At 35.7% G+C, this 25,810-nt stretch overlaps 1 protein-coding gene across 1 annotated transcript in view; it reads left to right on the forward strand.

The window, feature by feature from the left end:
• Positions 1-18,783, forward strand: part of MAN2A1 (mannosidase alpha class 2A member 1) — a 117,828-nt gene extending 99,045 nt beyond the window's left edge. Inside the window, exons 20-22 of the mRNA XM_071580285.1 lie at positions 9,617-9,811; positions 14,859-14,969; positions 15,817-18,783. Of these exons, the coding sequence (XP_071436386.1) occupies positions 9,617-9,811; positions 14,859-14,969; positions 15,817-15,969 (459 nt within the window). The 3' untranslated portion in view covers positions 15,970-18,783. The remainder of the gene's footprint in view (positions 1-9,616; positions 9,812-14,858; positions 14,970-15,816) is intronic.
• Positions 18,784-25,810: the final 7,027 nt, after the last annotated feature.

Consider the following 25,810-nt stretch of genomic DNA (forward strand, 5'->3'; position numbering starts at 1 on the left):
TTTGATCACCCTCACACTGTGATAAACTGGTCCCACCTGCTGAACTAGGACAGGGAAATAATCAAACTCTCTTTTTCCCACCATCTACAACTACTCTCTTTTTCTTTGTGTCTGTCAGTATCGGCCTTCTCTGAAAAGGTATGGTTTGTGATACAGCAATTTCTGTCTGGTTGTTGTGTAGCATTTGCCACTTCCTTGGTATGCATATTTGTAATGCATGCCCATGTTTCATGTGGTAGCTGTACACTGTGCATTGCTATGCTATGTGTAACCACACCTTAACAAACATAATTAACCTGATAGTTCAAAAAAGCAGAAAGTTGACATTGGCTTAATTATTACCATTTAGAAACGTTTTCAAGCCCATGTGTGATAAGCTCAGGTGTTTCTAGTATCACTTTTAGTTGTAATTACCACAGTGAACTCGTCAAACACATACGAAATCTTGAATGTTAAAGTTGTGGTGTTTTATGGTGGCCAGAGCATTTAGAAAAAAAAAATCCACACACAAAAAAGGCATTTTCTTCTTCTTGTCACACAGGACACAATGCATCTTCTTTAGAGACTTACCATGTATATTTAGTAAGGGGCAAACTCTAATTTCTTACTTCGTTTCAAGGTAGGAATGTCCTACTACATTTAATTACTGTTACTGCTACTACTATATAGGTCATACTGTATTTCTTGTGCAGAAACTTTGTGTCTGCTACTCAAGAATAATGTTTCCATGTCTTATTTATGTAGAAATAGTATCTCCTTTCAGGCAACCACTGTCCTTGCTTTTAGGTCAAGGTATTTTACAGCATAATTTCCTTCAAATACTGTTTTTTTTTTTTCATAATGCCATGACAAAGATGTGTTGCAGAGAGATATTAAAAAAGACTGATTTGTCTGCAAGCTCCATTCATGTGTCACTGTACAAAACTATTGGGACTGAACATTCTCATCCTGTAAAAAAGCAGCAGCCATTTGTAGCTGGCTCATGGCTCAAGAAGGTGATACAGAGGACTGCCTTCCCCAGCTTCTGGACTTTCAGCTATTTCTCTTTTCTGTTGTTTTTCATGTAATTATGTGTTTCAGTAGTACGCAGAGTATTCTGGTTTGGTCTCTCCACTTTTAGCTCCTATAATTCACCAAAGCCAGAGGGTAGACCTCTTTGTGGTCTTTTTTGAGCTTATCTGAGCTGGTGTAGTATGAGGCCTGAAATTTAAACTTTTCAGTATCACTACTTCTAGGAAGACCTACTCATTCCTGCTGCAAGCTCTGGCAGTAGGGCAGAATCCTCCCTAAAGGAGGAAGTCTCCAAGTCCCCCTTCTTCTGCTTCTTCTATTCTCAAATGGAATAACTCTCAAGGAACAATCTCCTTGCATATAGATCAAGTTGTTTTCATCAGCAGCAAGAACTTTACATGATGAACAGACTTCCAATTCCCTCTGCAGGCCAAAAATTAGCAGATACTATTGTGCAGTTTCTCTCTTTATGATCAGTTTTCCTACCTACTTCCTCGTCAAAACTCCAGAAAATTTCCAGTCACTCTTTTCTGCCATCATTGGGAACAGGGTAAGTTCTTCCCAGTCATCAGGGAAAATGTAGCTCCATGTCCCTTCCACAGAGATAGCATGGGGTGTTTATTTAGACATTAAGTCCCTCCTCCTTTGCAATTAGTAAGTAAACAATGTAAGAAGAATTAGAAGTAAAATTGATGAGAGAGTCTGTAAATGAATTACAAAATACATTTATTGTCAAGGAAAGCATGTTATACTATCTGATTTTCTGATTGCTTTCATCCAACTATATTGATGGCTGCATATTTATCAAACTCAGTAATTATGTTGATGTGATGTGACTAGATACTTTGCCACCTGCACTCTTTCACAGACCAGCAAGTACCTGTTCTCTGAATGATCTCTTTATGGAACATGATTTTTATTATGGCATCTGATTAAAGACTGACCATATTAAATGCAAGGACCTGACAGTCACCAAAGGAGCAGTGGAGCACTGAATGCTTCTGAGACCATCAAAGGGAGAAAATTAGGTTGTTTCTGGTGTGAAACCCAACAAGATGGATCAGCAGAAATTACCTTAGGATGAGAGACTTTTGGAATTTTTTTTTCTAAAAACAAAAGGCTTGTTATGGGATGCTCAGTGGAAGTGACACAGGAGGGAAAGGAGGATTGAGGAGTAATAGGTGGGAGAAGTTAGGGGTAAAAGGAGCATAAAAGGGTCTGATCGGGCCCAGTGCTTGATCATCACAGCCCATCCTGTATTATTAAATCTCTTTTCTGTGCAAGTGCCCAACCACTTCTGAATCTGTGTGAGCCATTAACCAACATCAGGTAGGACTAGGAGACAAGCAGAACAGGAGAGGTCTGTGTGACAGCCACTGGAGAGAGAGAGTGAGAGAGACACCATTGTACTGGCTCCAGCTGCTGGCAAGATTTCTATTTTCTGTGTGTGCATGTAAACAGCTAGCAAAAGGCAAGCTGACAGTTTAGGGACAGGCACCTGAAAGAATGTGAAGTCTGAGCTGATGAACCATTAGGAGGCCTAAGGCCCAGGCCTGGATCTCAGATGGGCTAAAAGTCCATGCTGATTTTTGAGGGATCAGTGGTTGTAAGTGTTGTTATGAATCAAGAAAGTGAAGATTGTTAGTCAGAGAACTCAAGACCTGATCACCTGGCGGGCACAATCAGGTTTGGATTGTCTGTTTTGGTTGGGTTACCTCAGTGCTCTGATTACATGGGTGCTGGCAAAGGTGTTGCTCTCTGTGTTTCCATACATGCCTAAGGGAAATAATGCTCTGCATTTCTCCTGACTGATGTGGAAGTAGCAGAACCACAGCAGGATCTCATCTATCAGCCTGAGATGAGAGGACTTCCCTGGCATTGGAGGCTGCTATATTGGGCACTAGAAGAGCAGGAAGAATTCCAGCTGTGGATCCAAATTTCCCTGGATTTGGTTATCTGTGGCAGTTCCAGGTGTCTGCATCTGCAGTCTTAGTGCCATGCCAGCTAAGAATCCACAGTCAGTACAGAAATTCTGTTGTGCTTTTGGTCAGCAAAGTAACCCATAGCCATGTGGGTAATTTAAGGTGCCTCAGAATTTTAACTTTTTCTCCAGGAACCCCTTTTACCCAGTGTGGCAGACATGCATTTCCAGCACCACAGCCTCCAAGTCAATTGATAGAAAATTTGCCATTCCCTGAGGTAAAGACATAATATCACCTTTACTCTGCTCAGATGAGTCTTTCTTTGCTGGCCACTTCAACAGCTATTAAAAGATCCTGAGCATTCCAGATCATCATTCTCAATACAGGACTTGAAACATATTATCCCCCTCCTCCCCCCAAAAAAGGCTTTGATGTGCAAAAATGTACCATAACTGATGGATATTTCACTGTTGACAAAAATTGATAGATTAACAACTCCAACCTTAGATTTATGGAGTTTTGCCCCCCAGCATTTCAGGAAAGCCTGATGCTCTGGTATAGCAGAAAATAATCTGGCATCAGTATTCTTGTTTATAGTCTTTCTATGATTTCAGGGTAGCTGGCTGTTCAGTTCTCACATTTGTGGCTCTTACTGCAACTTAGTCTACCCTAAGAGTCTAACTCGTTGCAGAGGATGTGGGGTTTTTTCAGAGGTTACCTAAAGATTGCTCTGCTGAAGAATATTGTGAAGCTTTGATGTCTTAGATGTTCTGAATCTCACTGCTTAAAGATCTTCCTATAACCTTTTTCAATTTCCATACAAAATTCTCCCTGCAAACACTAGCAATTTTCACAACCACCTGAAGTGATGGTCAGTGTTTTCTTTGATGGGTGCTTGCGTTAATATTGCACTCTGAGGCACTGAAAAGGAATTATTCAGCTCAGAAGAACTAGTTGAATTTTCATCAGTGACTAATTGCTATTTGTTCATCATGGGTGTAACACCCATTGTCTAACATCCTTACCCTTTCTGTCTCAAACTCACAAAGAGTTTTTACAGGCACACAAAAGTCTAACTCCAGGTATCAGCCTCAGAAGAAAGGGAATGATTCATCCATATCAGGAGGACTTTCAGAACTTTTCAGAGTTTGATTATTGTTTTTGTATTACACCATGCACCTGTGAATGAATTTAAAGCAAGTGCATCTGATTTTCCCTTGGTGACTCAACAGTCAGGCAGTCTTGCATGTAAAACCTGTAGCTACATTAAAACCATTTACTGCTTGATGTCAATTTAATGAACCTGACTAGTGTATAGAATGTTGTGCAATTTTCTCACTCTCTTCATCCTTAGAGACTCCTTCCTCAAGTGGGGAGAGCTGTAGTGGAGAATTCAAGTTATTTGCATTTTTGGAAAAATATATGTAATTTTAAAGCTTAGGCATGTCCTCTTACCTGTCACTTATATTTTTTGTATTGTAAAACTGAAATTCACATCATCAGTGATTTTGTCTATTTGTTTCTCACCTATGAACATCTAGCACAGTTTTACAGAATCAGTTTCTCACGCAGAAGCAGCATCTTATGAAATGTGCTAATTTGTACAACCTTTGACTTACACAGAAAGAAACAAATTTTTCTTTCCACATTTGTCTTTGGGATTCTTTGCTTCACCTTATTTGTTGTTGTTAGTTGCTAGTTTATAATTAAGAGATATTTAAAAATATTGTCTCCGTAGCTTTTGAGACTAAAGATTTTGGGGACTAAAGTTTTGAAAAGGCTTTTCACTCCACAGATTAGTTTTTTCAGTCCAGAAACATTCTTCTTTGAAAAGTGCTGCCTCTTGGTTTTCTGAACCTGTGAGAGAGAAAGTTGGTAAAAATGGTTTCTTCACACAGTATGAGAGAGAAGGAGAGGCTTTTTCCTTTTCAGAAATAATCTAAGTGGTTTTGTACCGGACTATTCTGCCTTCAGGCAGAATTCTGTCTGATTCCAGGTTTTATTTGAATGAGCTTATACCAAAGTCAGCATCCACATTTCAGCATGATTGATCAGGTAGTTCAGATGCCAGCGGGGGTTTGCTCTTATAATTAAATTTCTTTTGTGAATTTTTTATAGCAGAGAAAAGTCTAGAGGATGAGAAAATAGTCAGGATATGTGATTTGAGGTACTGTCTGCCTCAGTTTCTGTCCTTAATTTTATATGGGAAATTTAGGCTTGTCTTTGTTGAAAAGTTCACTGTTTCACTGTTAGCTCAATTGATGTCCAATTATCAACTGCTTCAGCTTTATTTTGTTCTCTACAGTATTTTCCATTTTTTGTCTGTTTAATTACTAAATGACTTCCAAAGAGTTTAATTAGTGGTTTTCTCCCCTAATAAAGGGCATCAGTTTCTCAATTTAAACTCTTACCAGAAAACCCTCTGAGTCCTTTCTTGGAGGGAGAGCCACTTTTTTACACAAGCAGATCATGATAGGACAAAGAGGAACAGTTTAAACTAAAAGAGGGGGACTTTAAATTGAAAATTAGGAAGAAATCTTAAAGAATAAGGAGGCACTGAAACAGTTTGACTGGAGCAGTGATGCCCCAAACCTGGAAGTGTTCAAGGCAAGTTTGGACAGGGCCCTGTGTAATCTCATCTGTCAATGGCAGGGGGTTGGAACTAGATGACTTTGAACCATCCTTCCCAATCCAACACTTCCTATTATTTCTGTGATTATCAGTAAAGTAGCTCGTTTGTGGTATAAGGGCATTTTTTATGGATGAGGCTAATGTTATACTGGAGTATGGTTTGTTTTTCCTCAAAACTGAAAGCTTAGAATTATTTGCCTTACTCTTGATGACAAGGAAGGGCCCTAAATCGTTTGTTTACCTCTACTGCATAGTCATTCAAGGGGTTGTATTTCAACACAGACTGTTTCCAGTTGGATAAATGTATATGAGTGTACTGTAAGGTAGTTTAAAAGGCAGTATTTGTTTCTATTAGAGCTCACGGAGCCAGCACATCATGATCTGGCATTCATCAGATTCTTGCCAGTACTTAATGTTTGTAAGGCTCCCAGAGGGGCTCCATTCACACTTTGAGTGATAAATGCTGTCACTGAAGTTGAGGATTTAATGTCACTTTTGAGAGAGCAGTACTTCAATTACATAGAGACTGTGGATCTACATCTTCTGACCTAGCATCAACAGGGTAGTGCTGAAAGTCAACCACATAGCAAAGGTGTTTATAGAGTAATTTTTCTTCCAAATACATTGTTTGTATGTGCAATCCCTTCTCACCTCTCTTTCCCAAGAGTCCTGTTTAAATTTTGGATCACTGGATTGAGAAGGGAAAGATGTGATCCAGTCCTTTCACTACCGTGATGTACCTGGGGGAGTGTGTGATTTGAAGTGTCCCTTCTCTGTCTTCTGTGATAGCATTGTCTTCACAGTGTTTGCAAAACCCATTCTCTTTTGGTCCCCTGGCACCTTTTGACACCTTCTGTACCCTCCATTCCCATTGGTATTACATAGATTCTGTGAATGACTGCACTTCTGTTTGTGCAATCATCCAAAACTGGCTGTCTTTCCAGATGTGGGAATACAAGATTCAAGGTAAAATCTCCACCTAAGTCTTAGTTTCAAAGTGGATAATGCATACGGACAATGTTTATGCTCATGATAAAACATCTAGACCTACTGGGAGCAGAAATGAACCAAGTTGAATCAACTCTGGTTCTAGAATTTGCCAGAGTCTTTCAAGGCTGTGTTTCTCAGTTATTCCCAGAACCTGGGAGTTGAGGAGCCAGTCTTTGTGATTCTGCTATGGGTTATGTGAGAATTTTGTCCCACTGCCCATATTCACTCCTACCCACCTTCTTATTCAAAGTTTTCCGTGGCTTTTCTTCCATCATTCCTGAATTCTCAATGGCAATGCAGCCTACTGTATCTTTATATTAAAACCACCTTTTTTACTCTCATTGCTTCTGTTAGTCTTAGATAAGGTTCAGTTTTGAAGATTGACTTTCCCTGTGCTATCCTTTCCTCAGACAAGGCTGAGTTTTCATGTTTACCATGGATGATCTTTTACTTTCATGTCAGACAATATGCAAAGTTGTCTCCCATTTTTTCTTACACTTTGAATCTCTGGGGTTTGGGCAAAATTTTGACTTATGGATGTCATACTTGTGTTTCTGTACACAGTATTTTTCTGTACATGGAACAGAAGCTTTCAGTAAGATATCATGTCTCCTCATCTCAAATGACCTTGGTGGCATTTTCTGAGGAACATCTGTTTCTGAAATTATGAAGACATCTAAAGGAGCTCAGTTTGTTTTCAGCAAGCACTTTCTTTCAGGCATAAAGTTGCACTTAAGAGAATGATTTTTCAATCACTCTTCTCATAACAAACTATGGCCTTTCTCTAAATATTTGGGATATCTTACTGTTAGGATTTGCGTGTAAGTAAAACAATTTTTAAAAAAGACAAGAGAAAGCAAAATGTTGTTTTTGAAAAGGCTCACCCCTCTTCCTCTTTCCATCTCCTTGGAACTCCTTAAATGTGAGAAATCTGGAGTTGAGGGAAACTGTGCTGGATATGGGATGTGCAGTGCTTCCTTGGGTATGTTAGCAGTGTATGTTAGGCAGAGATTGAAAGTAGAGGAGGAAATGGCTGAACATGATTTCTGTTTAGGCAAAATTGCTGATCTAAAATGTATATGAATACACATTGTTTAAAAGTGCGTCTGAAAAACTTGAATAACTGTTGTTGCTGGATGATAGTTTTGTCTTCTGCATATTCTCAGGTAACATGACTGGAACTAGGAACCATTTGCAAGGGCTTTTCCTGTATATTTTGTTTAAAATATTGCAATAGGATGAATATATTACTTTTCTGATTTATGTGTGATTTGTGAGATATTTTGGGAGATATCTTTTTAAGTTCCCAGATGCAAGCAATCAACTCATTTTACAGGGGAAAAAAAAAGGTAGAGTAATAATAATAAGAGAAATGACAATAAAAATATTTTAACTGACATCATGGGAACATCTGTGGCAGCAGAGTGAACAGTGTTCCTCTTGGGGTGAAAAAGAGAATTATTTGAAAGGACATGGATATGTACATTTTCCCTCTAGGTAGAGCATGCAGGCAGTCACTTGAAGACTTTCAGATTTAGTTGTATGTAGAACGATCTTGCTCATACTGTAATTGAAAAAGAAGAAAATCCTGACAGCAAAGTTGACCAGTGATGCTGAATTTTCCCAGATAAGTAAAAAAAATCAAGGCTAACTGAGAAATCAGAAGACTCAGAACTGATTAAAGATGCTGTAAAATGGCAGATGGAATTCAATGTAAATAAATGTAGTGAGGCACATGGAGGAGCAGTCCTCTACAATGAACAACTATTATAATTTCTGGAAAGTAATTTGTGGGTCAGAATAGATGGTTAAAAATACTAGCCTTGATGATTAGTAGCTACCAAAAAGGCAAAGTGTTAGTCATTACTAAGAAAAGCATCAACAATAAAATAGAAATTGCCATCTTGCATCGATTCAGCTCTGGCATATTTTCAATTGCTACACTGTCAGCTGTATTTAATGCTGCTGGAGAGGTAAAAATAAATATGCATACATGCATACACACCCCAAAACAGAAATTACTGTTACAGTTGTCTATTAAAAGCTGGAAAATAATCCTCCCTTTTGCTTTATGTAGCCTCCCATTTGTTTTTTATTTCTATTTTTTCAGCCTATCATAAAATGTAAGTTTAATACAACAATGCTTAAGATACTATGCTTTCAGTAACCTTTCTGTAAAGTTTTCATTAAATATCACCTCTTTAACTATAAACAAGCAGGGATTTATCTGACTGAGCATGCAAGGAAAAAATAAGAGCAAAAGAAGTTTTCCCTCATCTTATACTCTTATCTTCACTGACATTCTAAAATAGAAATTGCCTTTTCAAACTTCGTTTTCTTTCCTTGCCTTCCATGGAGCTTTAACCAGTTGTTGTGAAAATGTAGGATTTAATAGTTTCAGGTTTGTAAAGCGGCTTCTGCAGCCATGTAAAAGCACTGCAAATACAAAATTTGAGAAAGTACAAAATTTGTGAAATCTTGAGGTGGAGTCTCTTCAGTTCCTTCTGGCATGAAATTGAAATAAAGCTTCCAAAAGAAATCTTTCACAATGCGGACAAAGATGCTAATTGTTATTTCTTCCAGTAAACAGTTTGAAGAAGATATATTTAGAATAGAAAGAAGGATTTAGGATGCAAGTTAGAAGAAGTAAGAAATACAGGTCAGAAAATCAATGTGGCAAAGGAAACCTACAAAAGACTGGCTGTTTCTCTATATTCAAATAGATACTGAATAAATATGAGCAACTTGCTGAAGTAATAGCTAGTTTCTTTCTCTAAAGTACATTGTTTATACATCAGGGCCTAACATAGAAACATGAGCAATAGCATACAATGAGGTGTCATCTAATTATAATTTTGAAAGATGTACTAATGGTTTTTAAAAATAGGAAGTATAGCAAGTAATAGAGGAAAATTAGTGGATGATCAAAAGTTTCCAAAAGTAATTAAACGGGAAGTCTAAAAATTTTTTATGCAATGAATGAATTCATATATAAAGTAAGTGGGTTTCAAAATTCAGACATAATAACATCTTAACTGGATTCATTCTTTTGTATTTTGCAGAGTGAAGAGAAGACATCAGTCAGTTTTCCATCACTTCTTAGCCATATGACTTCTCTTTTCTTAAACCATCCTGTAATTCCAATGACAACAAATGCAGATTCAGGTGTCCCAGAGATGATAAATACTTTTTCTCCACTCATGTCATCCATGCCTTGTGACATGCATATAGTCAATTTGAGGACAATCCAATCAAAGGTAAGGTCAAACCACTGCTTTTGTGAGCATACATATGATACAGCTTATTAATATAGCCAAGTAATTTGTCCGTGGGAAGTAATTTGTGGGAGGTTTTTGTGATATGATAAACTGCAGTATGATTACTAGCTTTTGTTAATTCTGCATGAACTAGAGACTTGTGCAAGGATTTTTTTTTTCACAACATATTAATATCCATAGTGCACTATTCTGTCTCTGGTGGGGACACATTTCAATGTGTTTCAAAAGTTTAAGAGAGAACAGTTGATATATTTCAGTCTTTCCTGTATGAGAAGAATTGAATTTTCCTGTATTAGAAGAATTGAATTGACAGTCATTAAACTTTGTTGTGTGTGTTTTTTTAATAATGGCTATAGTTTTAAACCCAACTTGTATTGTTAAAATACTTCTAAGCTTAATTGCAAGACCTAGTTTAATTTTTCTGATATCCTCATGTAATGGTTGGATCCTGTGACATCATTCTCTGGTAGGTATACAAAAAACTAACCCCCCAAAAAAAAGGTACAAAAGAAACTCAAACAAAAAAGCCTCTTCTGTACTCAATATTTTTTATCTTGCAAAGGACGGAAAGGTATGTAACCACCATAATTTAATTTTTTGTTTCATAGACTGAAGCACTGGATTTGGTTTTGCATCCTTCTCCTGGCAAATGTTCTATAAATTCAGTTTTTCAACACTTTTTAAAACATGGATATGTTAACTTGGTGCTGTATTGCACTGTCACTTACCATGCTATTTCCCCAATGAAATCCCTTTTCAATTCTGCCATACTTATATAGTTACAAACTGCTTGCCCCTTCTGCTTTAGAGTCTCCATGGTGGCTGAGGTAAAACTACCCATCTGTATTAACATCAAACTCTATTCCCTTCATTTATTCTTTGTTGTAAGTCTTAATCCTTATTTTAGAACTTAAAGATTTTGTTTTCTTCCTCATACTTTCTCTGTTCGTAGTTCAATCTCACATAAACTCCTTCAGTTGTGACAAAATTCCTATTTTGAATTTCAAAATGGAGTAACTCTTGATTTTGCAGGTCTTATGCCCTTGAACAGTTTGGAGAAAACCTTATATTGAATTAAATCTTCACATATAGTCTACGTTTCACACTTCACTGTGAGGATTTTCATTTGCCTTAGTCAGCTTAGCAACACGTTTGCTTCAACATATCAGTTTCAGGGGCAGACCTCCATGAACACATGTTCCCTGTCCCTTTCTGAAGCCTAAACTTCCTTCCCTTGTCTGTATCATCTGGTTATGAACCCTCTGAAAAGAAAGGCTGGCTCTGTGTCTGCCTTTTGAGTTCAGTGTTGCTGCTTATAGGTGAATTCCATGCCTTTTTTCTGGGTTATATTGGTCCCACTATCCCAGCTGGTATAAGATGGATAAGGCTATGATCTCTTCCTTGTCTACAACCGTCTATTTCATTGATTACTGATTGACAGCTCTTGAGCCTGCAGCATTACTTTGTCCACTGTAAAGTGAATAATTGCGGTTGTCATAGGATTGGAGCATTTCCTTATAGATACAGAACAGTTCTACCCCACAGCAAAAAATAGTGCTGTGCTTTGCAAATAATTTTGCAAATCTGTCCTCACTTTCTGCTTTCTTTTTCTGTCTTCCAAGAATATGAATGACAAGTGTCATAATTCTGGCTATTTGATAAAATCAATTTTTTGTCCAGAAATACAGACTTCTCAATTGCTTTTACTGTTGAAGTTTTCTATAATCCTTTGCAATTTCACATAAAAGGGTACCAAATTAAAATAAATTATTGTTAAGGTTTAAGGTAGAAATCAGAAAAAATGTTGCTATTGTAAGATGTCTGAGCTTGTCATAGAAGAGCCCAATACCATATGAATGTGCCATCTAAAGAATTTTTCTAATAGAACTTCAATTTTTTAGAAGTTTGACACAGATACTACCTGGTGGAATAAACTGGGCCCAAGTTTTAAAACTGAGAACATTTGTCATTTTATACTAAAAATAAATACATGATTTTGTCCCTTTACCTTAAAATTTTCAATGTATATCTGTTAGCTTATAGTAATTGGATTTAAAAAGAGTTTAAATGTTTTTTCTTTCTATTCAAAATTTTAGCAGCATTGACTTGAGATATTGCTTATGAGAAAGGCTAGCAATTTTATTTTTTTTATCTATCTAAAAGCCTGATGAGGCGCTGCATATCAATTCTCAGAGATCAAAATCAAATCAAACTTTGGCAGCTTTTCAAAGAATGCTAGTCAGAGATTTGATAGTACAGTGGTTAGGGATTTTATTTGTCATAAAACAGTGCTGTGAATTTTTACAAGGTTAAGAATGTTGTTATTTGTTGAAAATTGAGGAATTTGTTACTTAGGTGTATTTGATGTAAATTGAGTTCATCCTTGCTCAGACACTCCTTAGGCTGGCATGTACTTAGTCTAATTTACCTGGAGATGATAGAAGAAAAGGTAAGTTGATGTGGAGGCTGTGGAAACTTGGTCTTAAACATGCTTTGATGATGGATTAGAAATCTTTATTTTTTACACATGGTTGCAATGTGCATGATAAAAGGTTGAGTACTATACCATAGACGTTTATACCTACAAAACCCTTTTTCTCAAGTTGTTGTTAATTGTTTGTTACCCTTCTGTTTTAAATCTTTTGAATCTTAATTAAGATAATATTTAATTTTAAAAATTTGAGAGGTTACATATTCATATCATTATTTGAAATGCATACATGCATTTGTTATGCAGATTAGTAAAAGATAATTTAACTGTAATAGAGGAAGTGTTAATACCCATTACTGGCTTGTCATTTTTAACATTAATTTGCCCCACAGGAAGTCAGGCTTTTCGGTATGAATTTTTATGTTTCACTAATCTGATGTTTAGGCAGACAGTATTATTTTGTATGCATAAAAATACCTACTTTTAAGTGCAACACTGTCAACTCAGTGACAATGAAAACCAAGTCAGGTGTCTCATTGTAAGAGAGGGAAAGTAATTTTGTCACATCATCATGATTATCTTACTTCATGTAGAAAGTGGTACTACTGTTCCAATTAACAGGGTAAGACCTTGTTTAAACCTCAGTGCTATTAAATACTTGAAACTTGTTTTAATATCATGACTGTAGACACCAGTCATTAATTAAAAACTTGATTTTAGGTGTTTATAAGCTAGTGTTAATGAAATGTTCTCAGACTGAGTTTTAGTCAAGGTTTGTAAACCATGCAGTTTTTGACAGTCAGTGTTTTACTGAACAGTAGCTCCTTTCAATTCCAAACACTAATGAATAAACTTTTTACTATTTTTAATGAGAAACTTACACCCACTAAGTTTATCAACTTACCATTGTTTTGTTATCTGAATGAGTACTTAATATTGTGAATTTGTTGTACTTTGAATCTCTATCATGCAGGGTTTCAAAAAAGCTGGTTCAGGCTGATCCAAGACCCTCTTTATGAGAAAAAAATTAGGTGGAAAGCCTATTAGATCAAGTCCTCTCATGTGGTACACCTTATCATGAAGTGTCTAATTAATGCCCATTGGCATATGTTTCCCAAGCAATAGATACTTACTGGTGTAGCAGAAATGAAGCTAACTCATTGCAGAGGTTTTTATAAAAAAGCACCAATACAACAAGTAAACCAGAAATAAAAAAGAGGAAACAGCCTGAATAACTGGCATGGCTTTGGATAGAACCATCTTTTTTATGCCCTTACTATATTTCTAATAAGATGTAGAGCTGAAGAATGTAAAACGACAATGAACTAAGAAATGAATTCATTATACTAGATAAATGGCTATGGTGAGTGTTGCAATAGAGCTACAAGAAAGATATTGAGGTGCTGGAGTGAGTCCAGAGAAGGAGATGAAGCTGATAAAAGGTGTGGAGCAGCTGAGGGTGCTGGTGGTGTTTACCCTGGAGAAAAGGAGGCCCAAGGGAGGACTGTAGTGCTCTATAAAACTACCTGCAAGGAGGGTTGTAGGAGAAGGTTGTGGATCTCTTCCACCAAGATAGGACAAGAGCAAATGGCCTCAAGTTGTGCCAGAGAAGGTTTAGATTGAGTATTGAGAAAAGAACTTTTCATGGGAAGGGTGTTCAAGCCCTGGAAAAGGCTGCCCAGAGGAGTGGTGGAGTCATCAGCCCCGGAGGTGTTTAAGACATGCTTGGGGACATGATTTAGGGGTAGACATGGCACAGCTACATCAGTGCTAAGACTTAGATTTCTGAGGATGTTTTCCATGCTAATCAATTCTGTGATTCTATGAAGGACATCTTGTGATGTGCTGCTCATGTGATATGAAGTTGGCAAATGGGCACGTTCATCTATAATGTGAAGAATTTCTTTGCTGTTAACTCCTCTGCTGTGCAACAGTGGTTTTCTACATTTTAGTGTAAAAGAAAAGTGTTCCATCCAGTTCTAGGCTATCACTCTGTTTTGAACATGCCAAAACAAGATTCTGATTTGAGACATTTTAGGCTCTCATTGTGACCATTTGTGCTATGTGGTGGTTTTAGCTACTTGGTCCAAACTAGGAAGTTGAGACTGTTGGTTACTCTTGAGTCACTCTTTGATGTCTTTTGAGGCTCAAGGACACAGTTTTCTGTACAACTTAAGCTGAGTTAGGGAGCATCTTTGCAACATGAAAGCTTATTCAACATAGTATTTAAAACTGACTATTGTAATTAACATTATTTCTGTTTCACTTTTAGTTTTGCTGCAAAATTTTTGTGAAAAACCAATCAATACAACTGTGATAGCTATTCTTCGATTCTGAGCCTGTATATATGCATCTATTGAGCTTTAAACTCAACAGCTTACATTTATATTCTGAATACATTGAATGTTTCAACTCGTTGCAGTTTAGTTCTTTCTATATTTAGTCTTATAAAATTCAAAAAAGCCCATGACAGTTGAATCTTTTTTTAAGGTATAAGTGCCTCTATCACTGTACAATAATGATAATTTTAAGAGGTCCTAAAATGCCTTTCTATCTGCTACTTTTTGAGTAATCTTTTACCTTATTTATTTGCAGGTAGATGTTGATCCATCTGATGAAGCTGCTCTGATTCTTCACAGGAAGGGATTTGACTGTAGATTTTCAAACAGAGACACAGGGCTGCTCTGCTCCACTACTCAGGGAAAGGTATGCTGATATTTTATGGTCAGCTTATTTTTCAAATATTGCAGAAACATTGATACTAAATCAAATTGTAGATGAAATCTAGGTATTTATTCATCAAGAGTGACGCTTTCAGATAATAGTAAGTTTACCTTGAAAGCTGCTTTCCATTTGTAAAAGTTTTGGATCTGGGGGTGTGTGGGAATGATGATGTAAGCATCAACAAGTAAACTAGTTTTAATCTTATTACCATCCTGTAAATGAGTATTTCTCAGATAATTTTTAGTAGTATTTTAGAGCTCTGTGAAGCAAAAGGACTCAAATTACATATTCGGAAGTGTATCTTTTGAATATCATTAATAAATCCACAAGTTTTGTGACTGTTGCTTTGTCTACCCATGCTCTTTTAAATGACCTGCACCAGTGCAAATATCTAAGTATTTTAAGATTGCTATAGAATTGATGTGATGTGTAAAACTATGAAATAGAAATAACTTTTTTTCTGAAGATTATAGAGGGTGTGAGGAATTATTAATCTGTAGAAATTGTGTAATAAAATTTTAAAATAGGTTTGGGATTTTCTTCAGGCAGAAGAGTGAATATTGTTTTGATGAGAAACAAGAAGAGTTTAAATCCAAATATTTCTAATAGTTTTAATATATTGATTTAATTTCCTTTTAAATGTACACAGTGGATACTGCCTTAAAAGAGCTAAATTAGTGTGTAGTATTTGATCTATAGTACTTAAAAATATTCATAGTCTTTGGTGAGAGAATTGTTGTGCTTGTTCCTGTAAGGAGATGTATAATTTTAGGATATATACTGCCTATTCTAAATATAGTTCTTTTTTCTTTTTATTTTCCCCCTGCAGATAAAGGTGCATAAACTCTTTAGCAAATTCAGAGTGAAAAGTCTTACACCCACATCTTTATCTTTGATGCATTCACCTCCAGATGCCAGAAATATAAGTGAAATAAATATGAGTTCTATGGAGATAAATACGTTCCGGATTCGGCTAAAATGAACTCATGCTTTAATACTCAGACAGAGATGAAGAGTCTGCAATTATATCTCCTCTGAGTTTCATGTGCAATAAGAAGCACATCAATATTGTTCCAGCTTCTGGATACTGTGAGAAAAAAATGCATTCTGTAATTTTTTTTTGACCAACACAGTGAAAAGCCATGTTGCAAGCAACTTTTTTGTTTGTTCAGGTTTTGGTTTTCTCCCCCATAAAATAGGAATATCAGTATAAGTTAATATGAGTGAAGAAATTCTAAGAATGTTAACCTCTCAACAGATTCAATCTCAGGTTAAATGCTCACTAATGATGTTTTTGGTGTTTTAATTTTCATAAAGAGGGGATTGGATTTTAAACAACCTTACTTTGCTGATTCTTGATGAATTTATGTACGAATAACTCAGTGTAGAAAGTCCTGATGCAGCTTGGAAATGAAATAGGATAAAATGTTCTTGTGTAGTAGCTAATGTCCAAATATTTACAATCATTTACATAAATGACAGTGATCTCAATTTATTCCACAATTAATTTCAATTTATTCAACATAAAGGGGATTATTAATTGTGGTAAAATGAAAGCCTGCAGTACTTGTGATAAGTGATGGTAGATTTTAATACTTCTACCATTCACCTGAGTTATGTAAATAGGAAAACACGAACCTACAAAGTAATTTTGCAATGGAAATGTTTAATAAAGCTCCCATTTTGTTACTTGACACACTGGGATATGTGCAATTATTCCATTACCATGAGGAGAATTGTCCATAATTATCATGAAGACAAGATTTTTTATAAAATTCATTTAGATATCGATGTTCTCTGAAATGAGTTTTCTATTTCAAGATTACCATATCAAAATAAATGTGCCTTATTTTTTGATATGTCTTGTTAAAACTTTGGTGTCTATGTTAATGTTTTTGGGGAAAAAGTAGTTTATATAATACTTAAGCTGTGTATCTCCTATTTGACAATGCTGGCCACACTCTGATCTATGTACTCCTGCACCAAGTTTGTGCTATCTTATTCTGAACATTTTGACTATTTGAATGTATTAATATGATGTCATAACCTGAAACACAGACAAAAAAAAATTACCATAGAAGCTAAATTCAGCTGCTTTCAAGAAAATTGCAACTTGATGCAGAGAGTTGATAGTAAGCAAGACATAGTTTGCAAACCCATCAAAACATGTGCGTGCATGTCACAGATTGTGGTGACCTGTTAATTCAGAATCATGTGCCTATATTTTAAACATTTTTCAAACTTGCAACCTCAGTTACATTGCCAGTGTTCATGTTACTGAAGAATGGAGACTTAACTTCTTGCTTTGTCACATATTAATTCATGTTTAGTACTTAAGCCATCCAAGTGTGAAAAATATTTCCCTAAGTAGAGCTGCTGTTTACAGTTAATATATATAAACATTCACTTCAGTATGATCCCATTTTCTAGTCTTCATTTATTTTCATGACTCATTCTTCTATTTCTCGCTTATGCTTTACTTTTCCATACATTGTTGCATATCTTCAATACTAATGCATGAAAAGTCATCATAACTGCTAAAAAGATGTGGTAGCTCTAATATTGCCTCCTGCATTGAATTTCATCATTCATGTTCCACAATTGTATCAAATATCAAAGTCTATCAAATTTTATCATGTAGCTACTGGCTATCTTAAAAGAAAATGAAAGTCACACTTATTTCCTGCATTGTCACAGGTTGGATCTCTGTTGAGATTGTATAGATTTTCCTACTTAATTCAATCTGCTGTGTGTTTTGTAATAATGGGAATACTTAGTAGGATCTGTTGCAAGTTACATCAAGAATATGAGAACAACTAATCACAAATAGAAGAATCAGATGGATCCAATAAAGTGGATGTTTTCATGCAATAAACATGTACTGTAACTTTTCTTAGATATAGTATTTGAAAATAGTATTTTTTGTTGAAAGTCAAAGCTTGGTAGACTTTCCAACAGAAATTTCTCATGACGTTAATTTTGTTGCATCTTCAGAATTAAAATTTTAAAGGGACTTATGTTCTGTGCAACAAAACGTTCAAAATACTATTTCAGTTTTGTTAGGCGGAAAAGTAAAATTTTGATGCAATAAAATTTTAAAGTATTTTGCCTCTTGGAATTGCTTCAAAAGATTCTTCATATAGCATTTGATCTTTTCTTTTATCCTTAGCTGTACAATCATGATGCCTGAATCTTTCTTAACCAGCAGATTTAATCTTTGTTCATTTATTTTTCATTTTTTGTGTAACAACAGCTTTTAATTCAGGATCCTTTTCTGAAATCCTTAACAAAGTCAAAACTCCGGTCAAAGTCTCACAGTAAATTTTGCTGTAATTTGCTCAGAATATGTCTGTCAGTGAGGCTGGGGTTTTGGGTTGCTAGTTTGGAATTTTGTTATTTGATTTTTTGTTGTTTTTTCCCCCCAACAAATCTTAATGAATTCTTATGCTGCATTTTGGTGAATTGGCCATCTAATTCCATTGTATTATTTCTGGGTGGTTTTTTTTGTTTTTAGAGCTAATGTGTTTATAACTACTGGTTAAGAGAGCCAAGCATCCTTACCTTTCTGTATGATTTTAAGGACAATGTTGTGTAATTACTTTCCATACCAGAGTTGTACCTCTACTGATTACTTTTTCTTTTAATTTTTTTTTTTAATTGTCTTTGGTTCACTTGCTCATACTGTCTGAAACAAACAGATTTCAGCTGAAAGTTTTTGATATTTTCTCTTGGAAGGTTTTATATCTTATGGGGATATGTAAAATAAGATCTCTAATAAAAGGTAATGTTATTGTGAGATGTGGCCAGTGTCATTAATGCCTTGGCTGTAGCAAATTTAAATTTTAAAAAATATTAATAAAAAAAGGAGATAGAAACAACAAAAATTACTTTATTTGAGAAGGTTCATGTATCAGTAGCTTTTGGGATTGACATCTATAGTGAGAGGAACTCTTAATGAAAGATTCAATCTATTCCACAGCCACCAAACTGAAGAGGACAGATGCCAACTTCAGCATATAAACCTGTGATGCTGCACATTGTGCAAAGGAAATGGGTAGCTCTTTTGCAAAAGAAATCTTGCACTGACTTAGCAGAAAATAGTAGAAGCTGTAAAATTCTAGATTTTTTTTTTTAATTTGAATTAGTATTTATATTTGAAGCAGTTAGGAGTAATGGAATGGAAGCTATTCTTGTAAATTAACAATCACACCATTAGACGATGACAAGTCAAAATAACAGTTCAGCTGTAATTAGATTGAACACTTTTAAATAAATAATGTAATGCTAAGATAATATCCTGTAGCTGCATATGGCAAGTTGAGCAGGCGTGAATGCTTCACGATTTTGCTTCCCAAAGTGCTGATGGAGCTTGAGCATAATGACTTGCAAAGGCAATAAAATACAACTTTTAGTCAGTGCCTGAAGCTATTAGATTTTGGACTGGATAGTCTTAACTATAAATATAGAAGAATACCTATGCACATACCGTGTAAATCTCTATAATTTTAAAGCTCTTCTATTTCCATAGAAAAGATGAAAGTCTATAGCAAAACTGTAGCAGGTAAAAAAGGTATGAATCCAATTTAAAGCGCCCCTTCACCATTTTATGGTCATCCTATTTTAGAATTGATACCAACATGACCATGTGGAGGAAACATGTTCCAGTAGTTTCAGTAACCAATAATGTATTTTTTGCTCTTTGAAATGATATAAACTATATCTGATGTATGCCTGTCCATTGTTTTAAAACCGATTGCCAGATCTCTCTACAATCTTTACTGATAGTGACACTATTGCTCAGATTCAGTACGTTATCTGACTTGCAATGAGTTATATATATATATATATATATATGTGTGTGTGTGTGTGTGTGTGTGTGAACAGAGATTCAGTTTGTTGTCCTTTTTATTTTAGGATAACTACTCTGTCATAATACTGCAAATTTCAAAAATCAGCCAAAGGTATTAATTTTGTCTTCTAAAAGAGGGAAAATACAAAAATAATATATTGCCTAGAATAAGCTCAGGTCAATGGAAAACCATGGGGATTTTCAGACAGTGTTCTTAGTGACAAAAAATTTCTGTGTCTCAAATTTCTCTGTAAATTATAGTATTAAACTGGGGACCTGTCAGTGTTTCAATATACAGATTTTATGAACTAATAGGTATTTAAAGTTTATATTGCATTGCCTAACCTTTGTATGCCAGAATTTCAATGGAGCATCAGGAATTATTTCCATTACTTTTCTTCCTTTAAATAAATTATTTAATAGCACCAAAATTAATGAGAAAATAGTTAAATAAACAAAGTATCCATCATGTATGTAAACTTGTGCTATTTGGACTGTAAAGGCAAGGGTATTTTTGATTGTACATTTCGGAGCTTCAGGTTTTCAATATAACATAGTCTTTCTAATATGCAGTGTTTGTTAATGCGATGCCCTTTGACTGACAATACAAAAATCATTGTTTTGGGTATCTAGAGTAAAGTGGAGACTTTAATACCAGGTTTACCTCCACCACCTCTCCCTGTGAGTCATACACATCCACCATACAGTAAAGCATGTGCCTTTGTCCCTCTCAAATCATTACCTGCAACGTAACTTGTCGTCTTCTCAAATAGCTAGCTAATCTATTTTTAATTCTATCTTACTCCTTTTATACTGCTTTCTCCTTTCTTAGTATGCCATCTAAATGTGTAGGCATTTGTAGGCTCCAGCATGTTCGCAACCTTCCAGCCCTGCCCAGTGTGAACTACAGAGCTTTCTGGACTCAGGCTACCTCCAGTCAGCCAAAACATAAGTTCTGCTGGAATCTTAAGAATTACAGGTTTTAAATTTACATCAGTGAGCGTGCAAATAGTACACATGCCCTACTTTCTTGCCATAACTCTCTCACATCCCTAACTTGCTCTTTGGAAATACGCAGCTTTGTTTGTCTGAAAATCCACTTGAACAGGTTTCAGTGCCGTTCTTCCTTTTTCTCTTCCTCAGTTTCATGATACAACACAGTTTTCATTTCAGGACCTTTCAGTTGTCCACAAGTTTATCTGTAACCCACCTTCCAGAAGTCCTGTCTGTCTTGATTGGGTAATAATAAAGGCTTTTTGATTATGCCCACTATTATGGCTTTGGCTACTAAGGACCCTGTAAAATTAACCTGTTCACATTAGTGACAAACAAAAAGCTGGGGCTCTTCTGCATGGAGAAGGCTCAGAGGGATCTTGTCAGTTCATATAAATACATGAAGGTAGGAGGCACAGAGGACACAGCCAGGCTCTTTCCAGTGGTGTCCAGTGACAGAGATGACAGAAACTCACTAGAACATAGGAGGTTCCTCCTGAACATCAGGGAACACTTTTTTACTGTGAGGGTGACCAAGCACTTGCACAGGTTGTACATGGTCACCGTTCAATCTTCATCCTTTGCTATACTCAAAAGCTGTCTGGGCATGCTCCAGGGCACCTGGGTCTAGGAGGTCATCCCAACCACATTCTGTGGTGCTACAGATTCTGTTCTCATGAAGGGAAAAGAAGGTTTCATTAAATAACAAGAACTTGTATGAGATTGAGATGTGTGGTTGAAGATTGGAGACCAGTGATGATGCCTGAAAATTGAAAGAACAACTTTTACCTAAGATGTTCTTCCCAGATGTCTCTGCAGCACTGAACATTTCCAGGAAAATAAAAAAAACCAACCAAACAAACAAAAAAAACCAAAACCACAAAATACCAAAACCAAAAAAAAACCAGAAAACCAAAAACCACCCAGAAATTGGCAGGTTTCAAGATTCATTTGGACTTACAACTTAAAATGCCTAATGGAAACAAAATAGATCCTAAATAAGCCATGTCTGAATCACTTGCAGCGATGCAGACACACAACTTGGCAAACAGAAGATGACCTTTTTACACAAAACACTTAAATAATAATTGTGAAAAGAAGTATTACCTGTGTTCTCTATGTTCTGAATTATTTAAACAATAACTCAATTCAAGCTAAAATATATTAGACAGTATGAGTTTTATGGAAGCAATTCAGACAGACAGTGATTGTATTGAAAGATTGTATTACAGCTGTTGCAAACATTCTTAATGGAGCATGCTAGTAAAAATCCTTCACCCAGATAAAGAGATAAGGTTACCACACCAAAAGGGATTTGTCTGTTTTGTCAGTGACAAAATCAGTCCCATTGCTTTTTCTTGTATCTTGGTAAATGGAATTGACTTGCTTGGCTAGCAGACATGAGAAAGAACCTGTGAAAGCTCAAATATAACTGTAAGGCAAACTTATTCAAATGATTTTGACACAAGAATCCAGAATCTATTCACCTAATTGGTCTCCACATAGACAAAATGAGTTGTGAATTTTCATTCATCAAATATTGGACCTTTGATAGATAAGCCAAGATGCTAATAATTACATTGAGCTGAGTTTTAATATAGGTAATGAATGTGTAATTGCTGCTAGAAAAGGTACATTATGATTTGAGTTTGTGGATGTTAAAGGTATGGTCCGTGCAAAACTGATGATTTGCAGACTGTTAATAGCATTCCAGAGAGAGTATGTGAGGTGTAGCTGAAACGTGAAATGTATAGTTTGGAAGATTTTAGCCATTAAAGCTTCTGCAGATATGGATCAGAAATGGAACCCTGTTAATTTTCTCAGTGTTTTTCACAATTCCCAGGTGGTAGGAGAGTATTATATTTTTAATATATAAAATGTGAAACAGTGGATCAAGAAGTGCTGCTTAAGAAGGAAAAGAATTCCCTTTTTGATGCTTAAAAACATTAATTGATGATGACAACATACATTTAACTGGGAAGAACAAAAGAGCTCTTCAAGTGCACTCTTCTAAATCCAAGAAAAAATACATGCTTACGGTTCACTGACCTAATGAGAGTCTGGTAGAGACAAAACTGTGAAGCAGGCACCACCTAAGTAAACATATAAGAGCCAAAAAAAAGAAGATATGTTGACATATCATTCCTCAGGGCTTTGTTAAAATCTGTGTGAAATATTAGAGCAGTCCTTCTCACATTCCTGTGTTTCAATTAAAAACACCAAGCAAACTCCTCCTTCACCACCCCCAACACGTATATTTTATCCAGACTCTAAGAATATAATTTTTTTTAAATTGACAATATAAGGTCTATCAAATTCCAGTTCTCTTTTATATTGCAAACTGTGACCAAAATATGGGCTTTATTGTATTTCTAGTCATGCTGTTTTCCAGTTGGCACTGCCTGAGTCATTAGGTGCCCAAAGCCTTGTGACTATGGTGACAGGCAGAAATTTGGATATGTAGATCCCAGGCTAATAGGTTTGAAAAGGTGCTGTCTGTGTCGTGATGGGAGGTGTGGGACTCTGGGTGGTAGGATGGGAGTTTACAGTTCCTTTAAAAATGAAAACAGTCACTAATTCAATGCTACTCTACATTTGGACTAAGTTGGAAACTGAGATTAAAAGAATTTTTATCAATTGACACAGTAGCTTGGCACCAGTGTCAGGTTTAGTTTTCTATTCTACTCTTGGCTTCAAAAGTAAGTACTGGCAAATGGAAGGTAATCCAAAGGGCAGAGGGGAAACCTTTATGTGGTAATGCCAGAGCTGTGATAATACAAAGCGATTTCTCTTGTCTTAAATAATGCTTCAAACCTTGTCTGAAGGTGGTTGCTTGTTTGCTTAAAGAAGTATCTTGGTACATATCACAGTCTTTGAACAAGAATAAAGTTTCCATTGGCTTGTGAACACACAGCCTTGTCTATATGAACAAATGTGAAGAAATGTGAATGATTAAAAAAAATTAATTCATTTTAGCCATGCAATCAACAAGGAGAAATTTCCATGGACAGAAAGAAAGTGAGAAAGCTCAAAACTGGATAATTTCCCAGACAGCCATAGATGAAGGGACTTTTATTGGACTTTGGTCTATTACACATCACCTGCTTGTGGATTTGCCAGTTTTTTGAAAAGCGTTTATGGATTGGAGAAGAAACACCAATGTATATTGTAGTGGTCCAAGCTGGAAAATCATGGTAGTTGTTCATACACTCATCTACCTATTTTCTCTTTCACACTGTACATAGGTTTGGGAACATAGAATTTTTTCAAGGCTGATGTCCACATTACAAAATAAAAATAATAATTAAAAAAAAAGAAAATTAAAAAAAGGTAAAAGCTACTCTAGGAACTTATTGAGGAAATCAATATATATTTTCCTTACTGTTTATATTGCTGTTACTATGGGAGAAAGTATGCAGTTACTTCAGAGAACTTTGGTCTAATCTAATGAACAAGTAACCACTTGCTAATCAGCAAATCTGAAATTCTGCTGCATTCATTTTGAATTCAGTCTTTGCTGACTCACTCCTCTTTTGGAAAATAGCAATTTAATTCCTGTGAAAAAGATTTGCTTTGCTCTGGAACATGAGATTTATATCCATGTTCTAATGACTAGAAGAAATAGAAATATTTGATTTTTATAAGATAAAGAGGCAATGAAGTAGATTTATGGAACTGGAAATACAACAGGTGAAATATACTTCACCTTGAAATCCACGATGAATTGTTGCTAGGCTGTGAGAGAATCCTTGAATGTCAAAGGTAAAGTATCTGACAGGAGAGAGGTGATGACCAGGTGATCAGAGCATGCTCCAATGCTTATGAGTGGAAGAGGAATGTTCTATTATTATGTCATTATTTTAAATTGTTGGACATTCTCCAGTTCTAAAAATTCAGTCAAGGTGAGAGAATTAAACTGAGGAAAGGGAAATTTGGCAGTGGAAAATGTGCAGGTGATTTGACTTGAGTGAGCATCGAACCAAGACCAACAAACTGGGAGAGGAACAAAGTACATTTCTGTTAACATATCTGACTTTAAATAGGACAACAGGACTGGAACTTAGCAAATAAAAAGAAAAGTTTATAGTGAATGCACATTTTTACATATGTTGGAGACCAAAGATAAATGTGTAGTTTCTTGGCAAGATATTTGGAATCTAAAAATTCATACTATTTTAGGAAACATTCAGTCTTCTATAGATATGGAAGGGACAGTGGGGATTGGCATGATGACTTCTGTAAGTTAATGATGTAAAGATGAGATCAGTAAATAGCATCTGGTTGGCAAACAGCAACTTTTCTCATGGCTGGACAGCAGCAGACAACATACAAAACTCTTGTTTGGAGATCTTGGAAAGCACAAATGGATTTCTGTCATTTGAGCAGTGTATGGATCCTGCCAACTCACACTGATAACTGTTTCAGTTTTGAGTAGAGAAAATGTGACTATAACTTCTCACAAACAAAATGGAGAAGCCCTTTACAAAAAGGAGTTATTTGATTTGTTTCATTCTGAGAAGAACAAGCATTGCAAGCTTATCTGAAAAAGGGAGATAAAAGCCTATAGCTACTCTGATCCATGTAGCAAAACATTGCTTAAGTTGAATGTAGATCTCAAGGGTTTATCTGAATGTCTTCATTAAAGTCTGATTAAAGAGGCAATATATAAGGCCAATGCTACTGGAACCTGAGGAAATGCCACAAAAATTTGTACTGCGAATTCAAACAGAAGAGATATAAAAAGCAGATTTCAAAATACATAGTCTTTCCCAGTTTTACTTTGAATGATGGCTTACACTTGTGGCTGAAGACAGAAAGAGCTTGGGCCAGTCTCCATCAGATATTTGAACATTTCATTATGATTGAAGATATAAGTTTTGGTTTTGCCATCAAATTCCCATAGAAATAATTTAATTAGATATATGGTTTGAAGTTGCTGGAATTTGTAAAATTAGAACTGAAATCTTGAACATGTCTCTCT

This window comes from Pithys albifrons, chromosome Z (assembly GCF_047495875.1).
Source record: "Pithys albifrons albifrons isolate INPA30051 chromosome Z, PitAlb_v1, whole genome shotgun sequence".
NCBI classification, from domain to species: domain Eukaryota; kingdom Metazoa; phylum Chordata; class Aves; order Passeriformes; family Thamnophilidae; genus Pithys; species Pithys albifrons.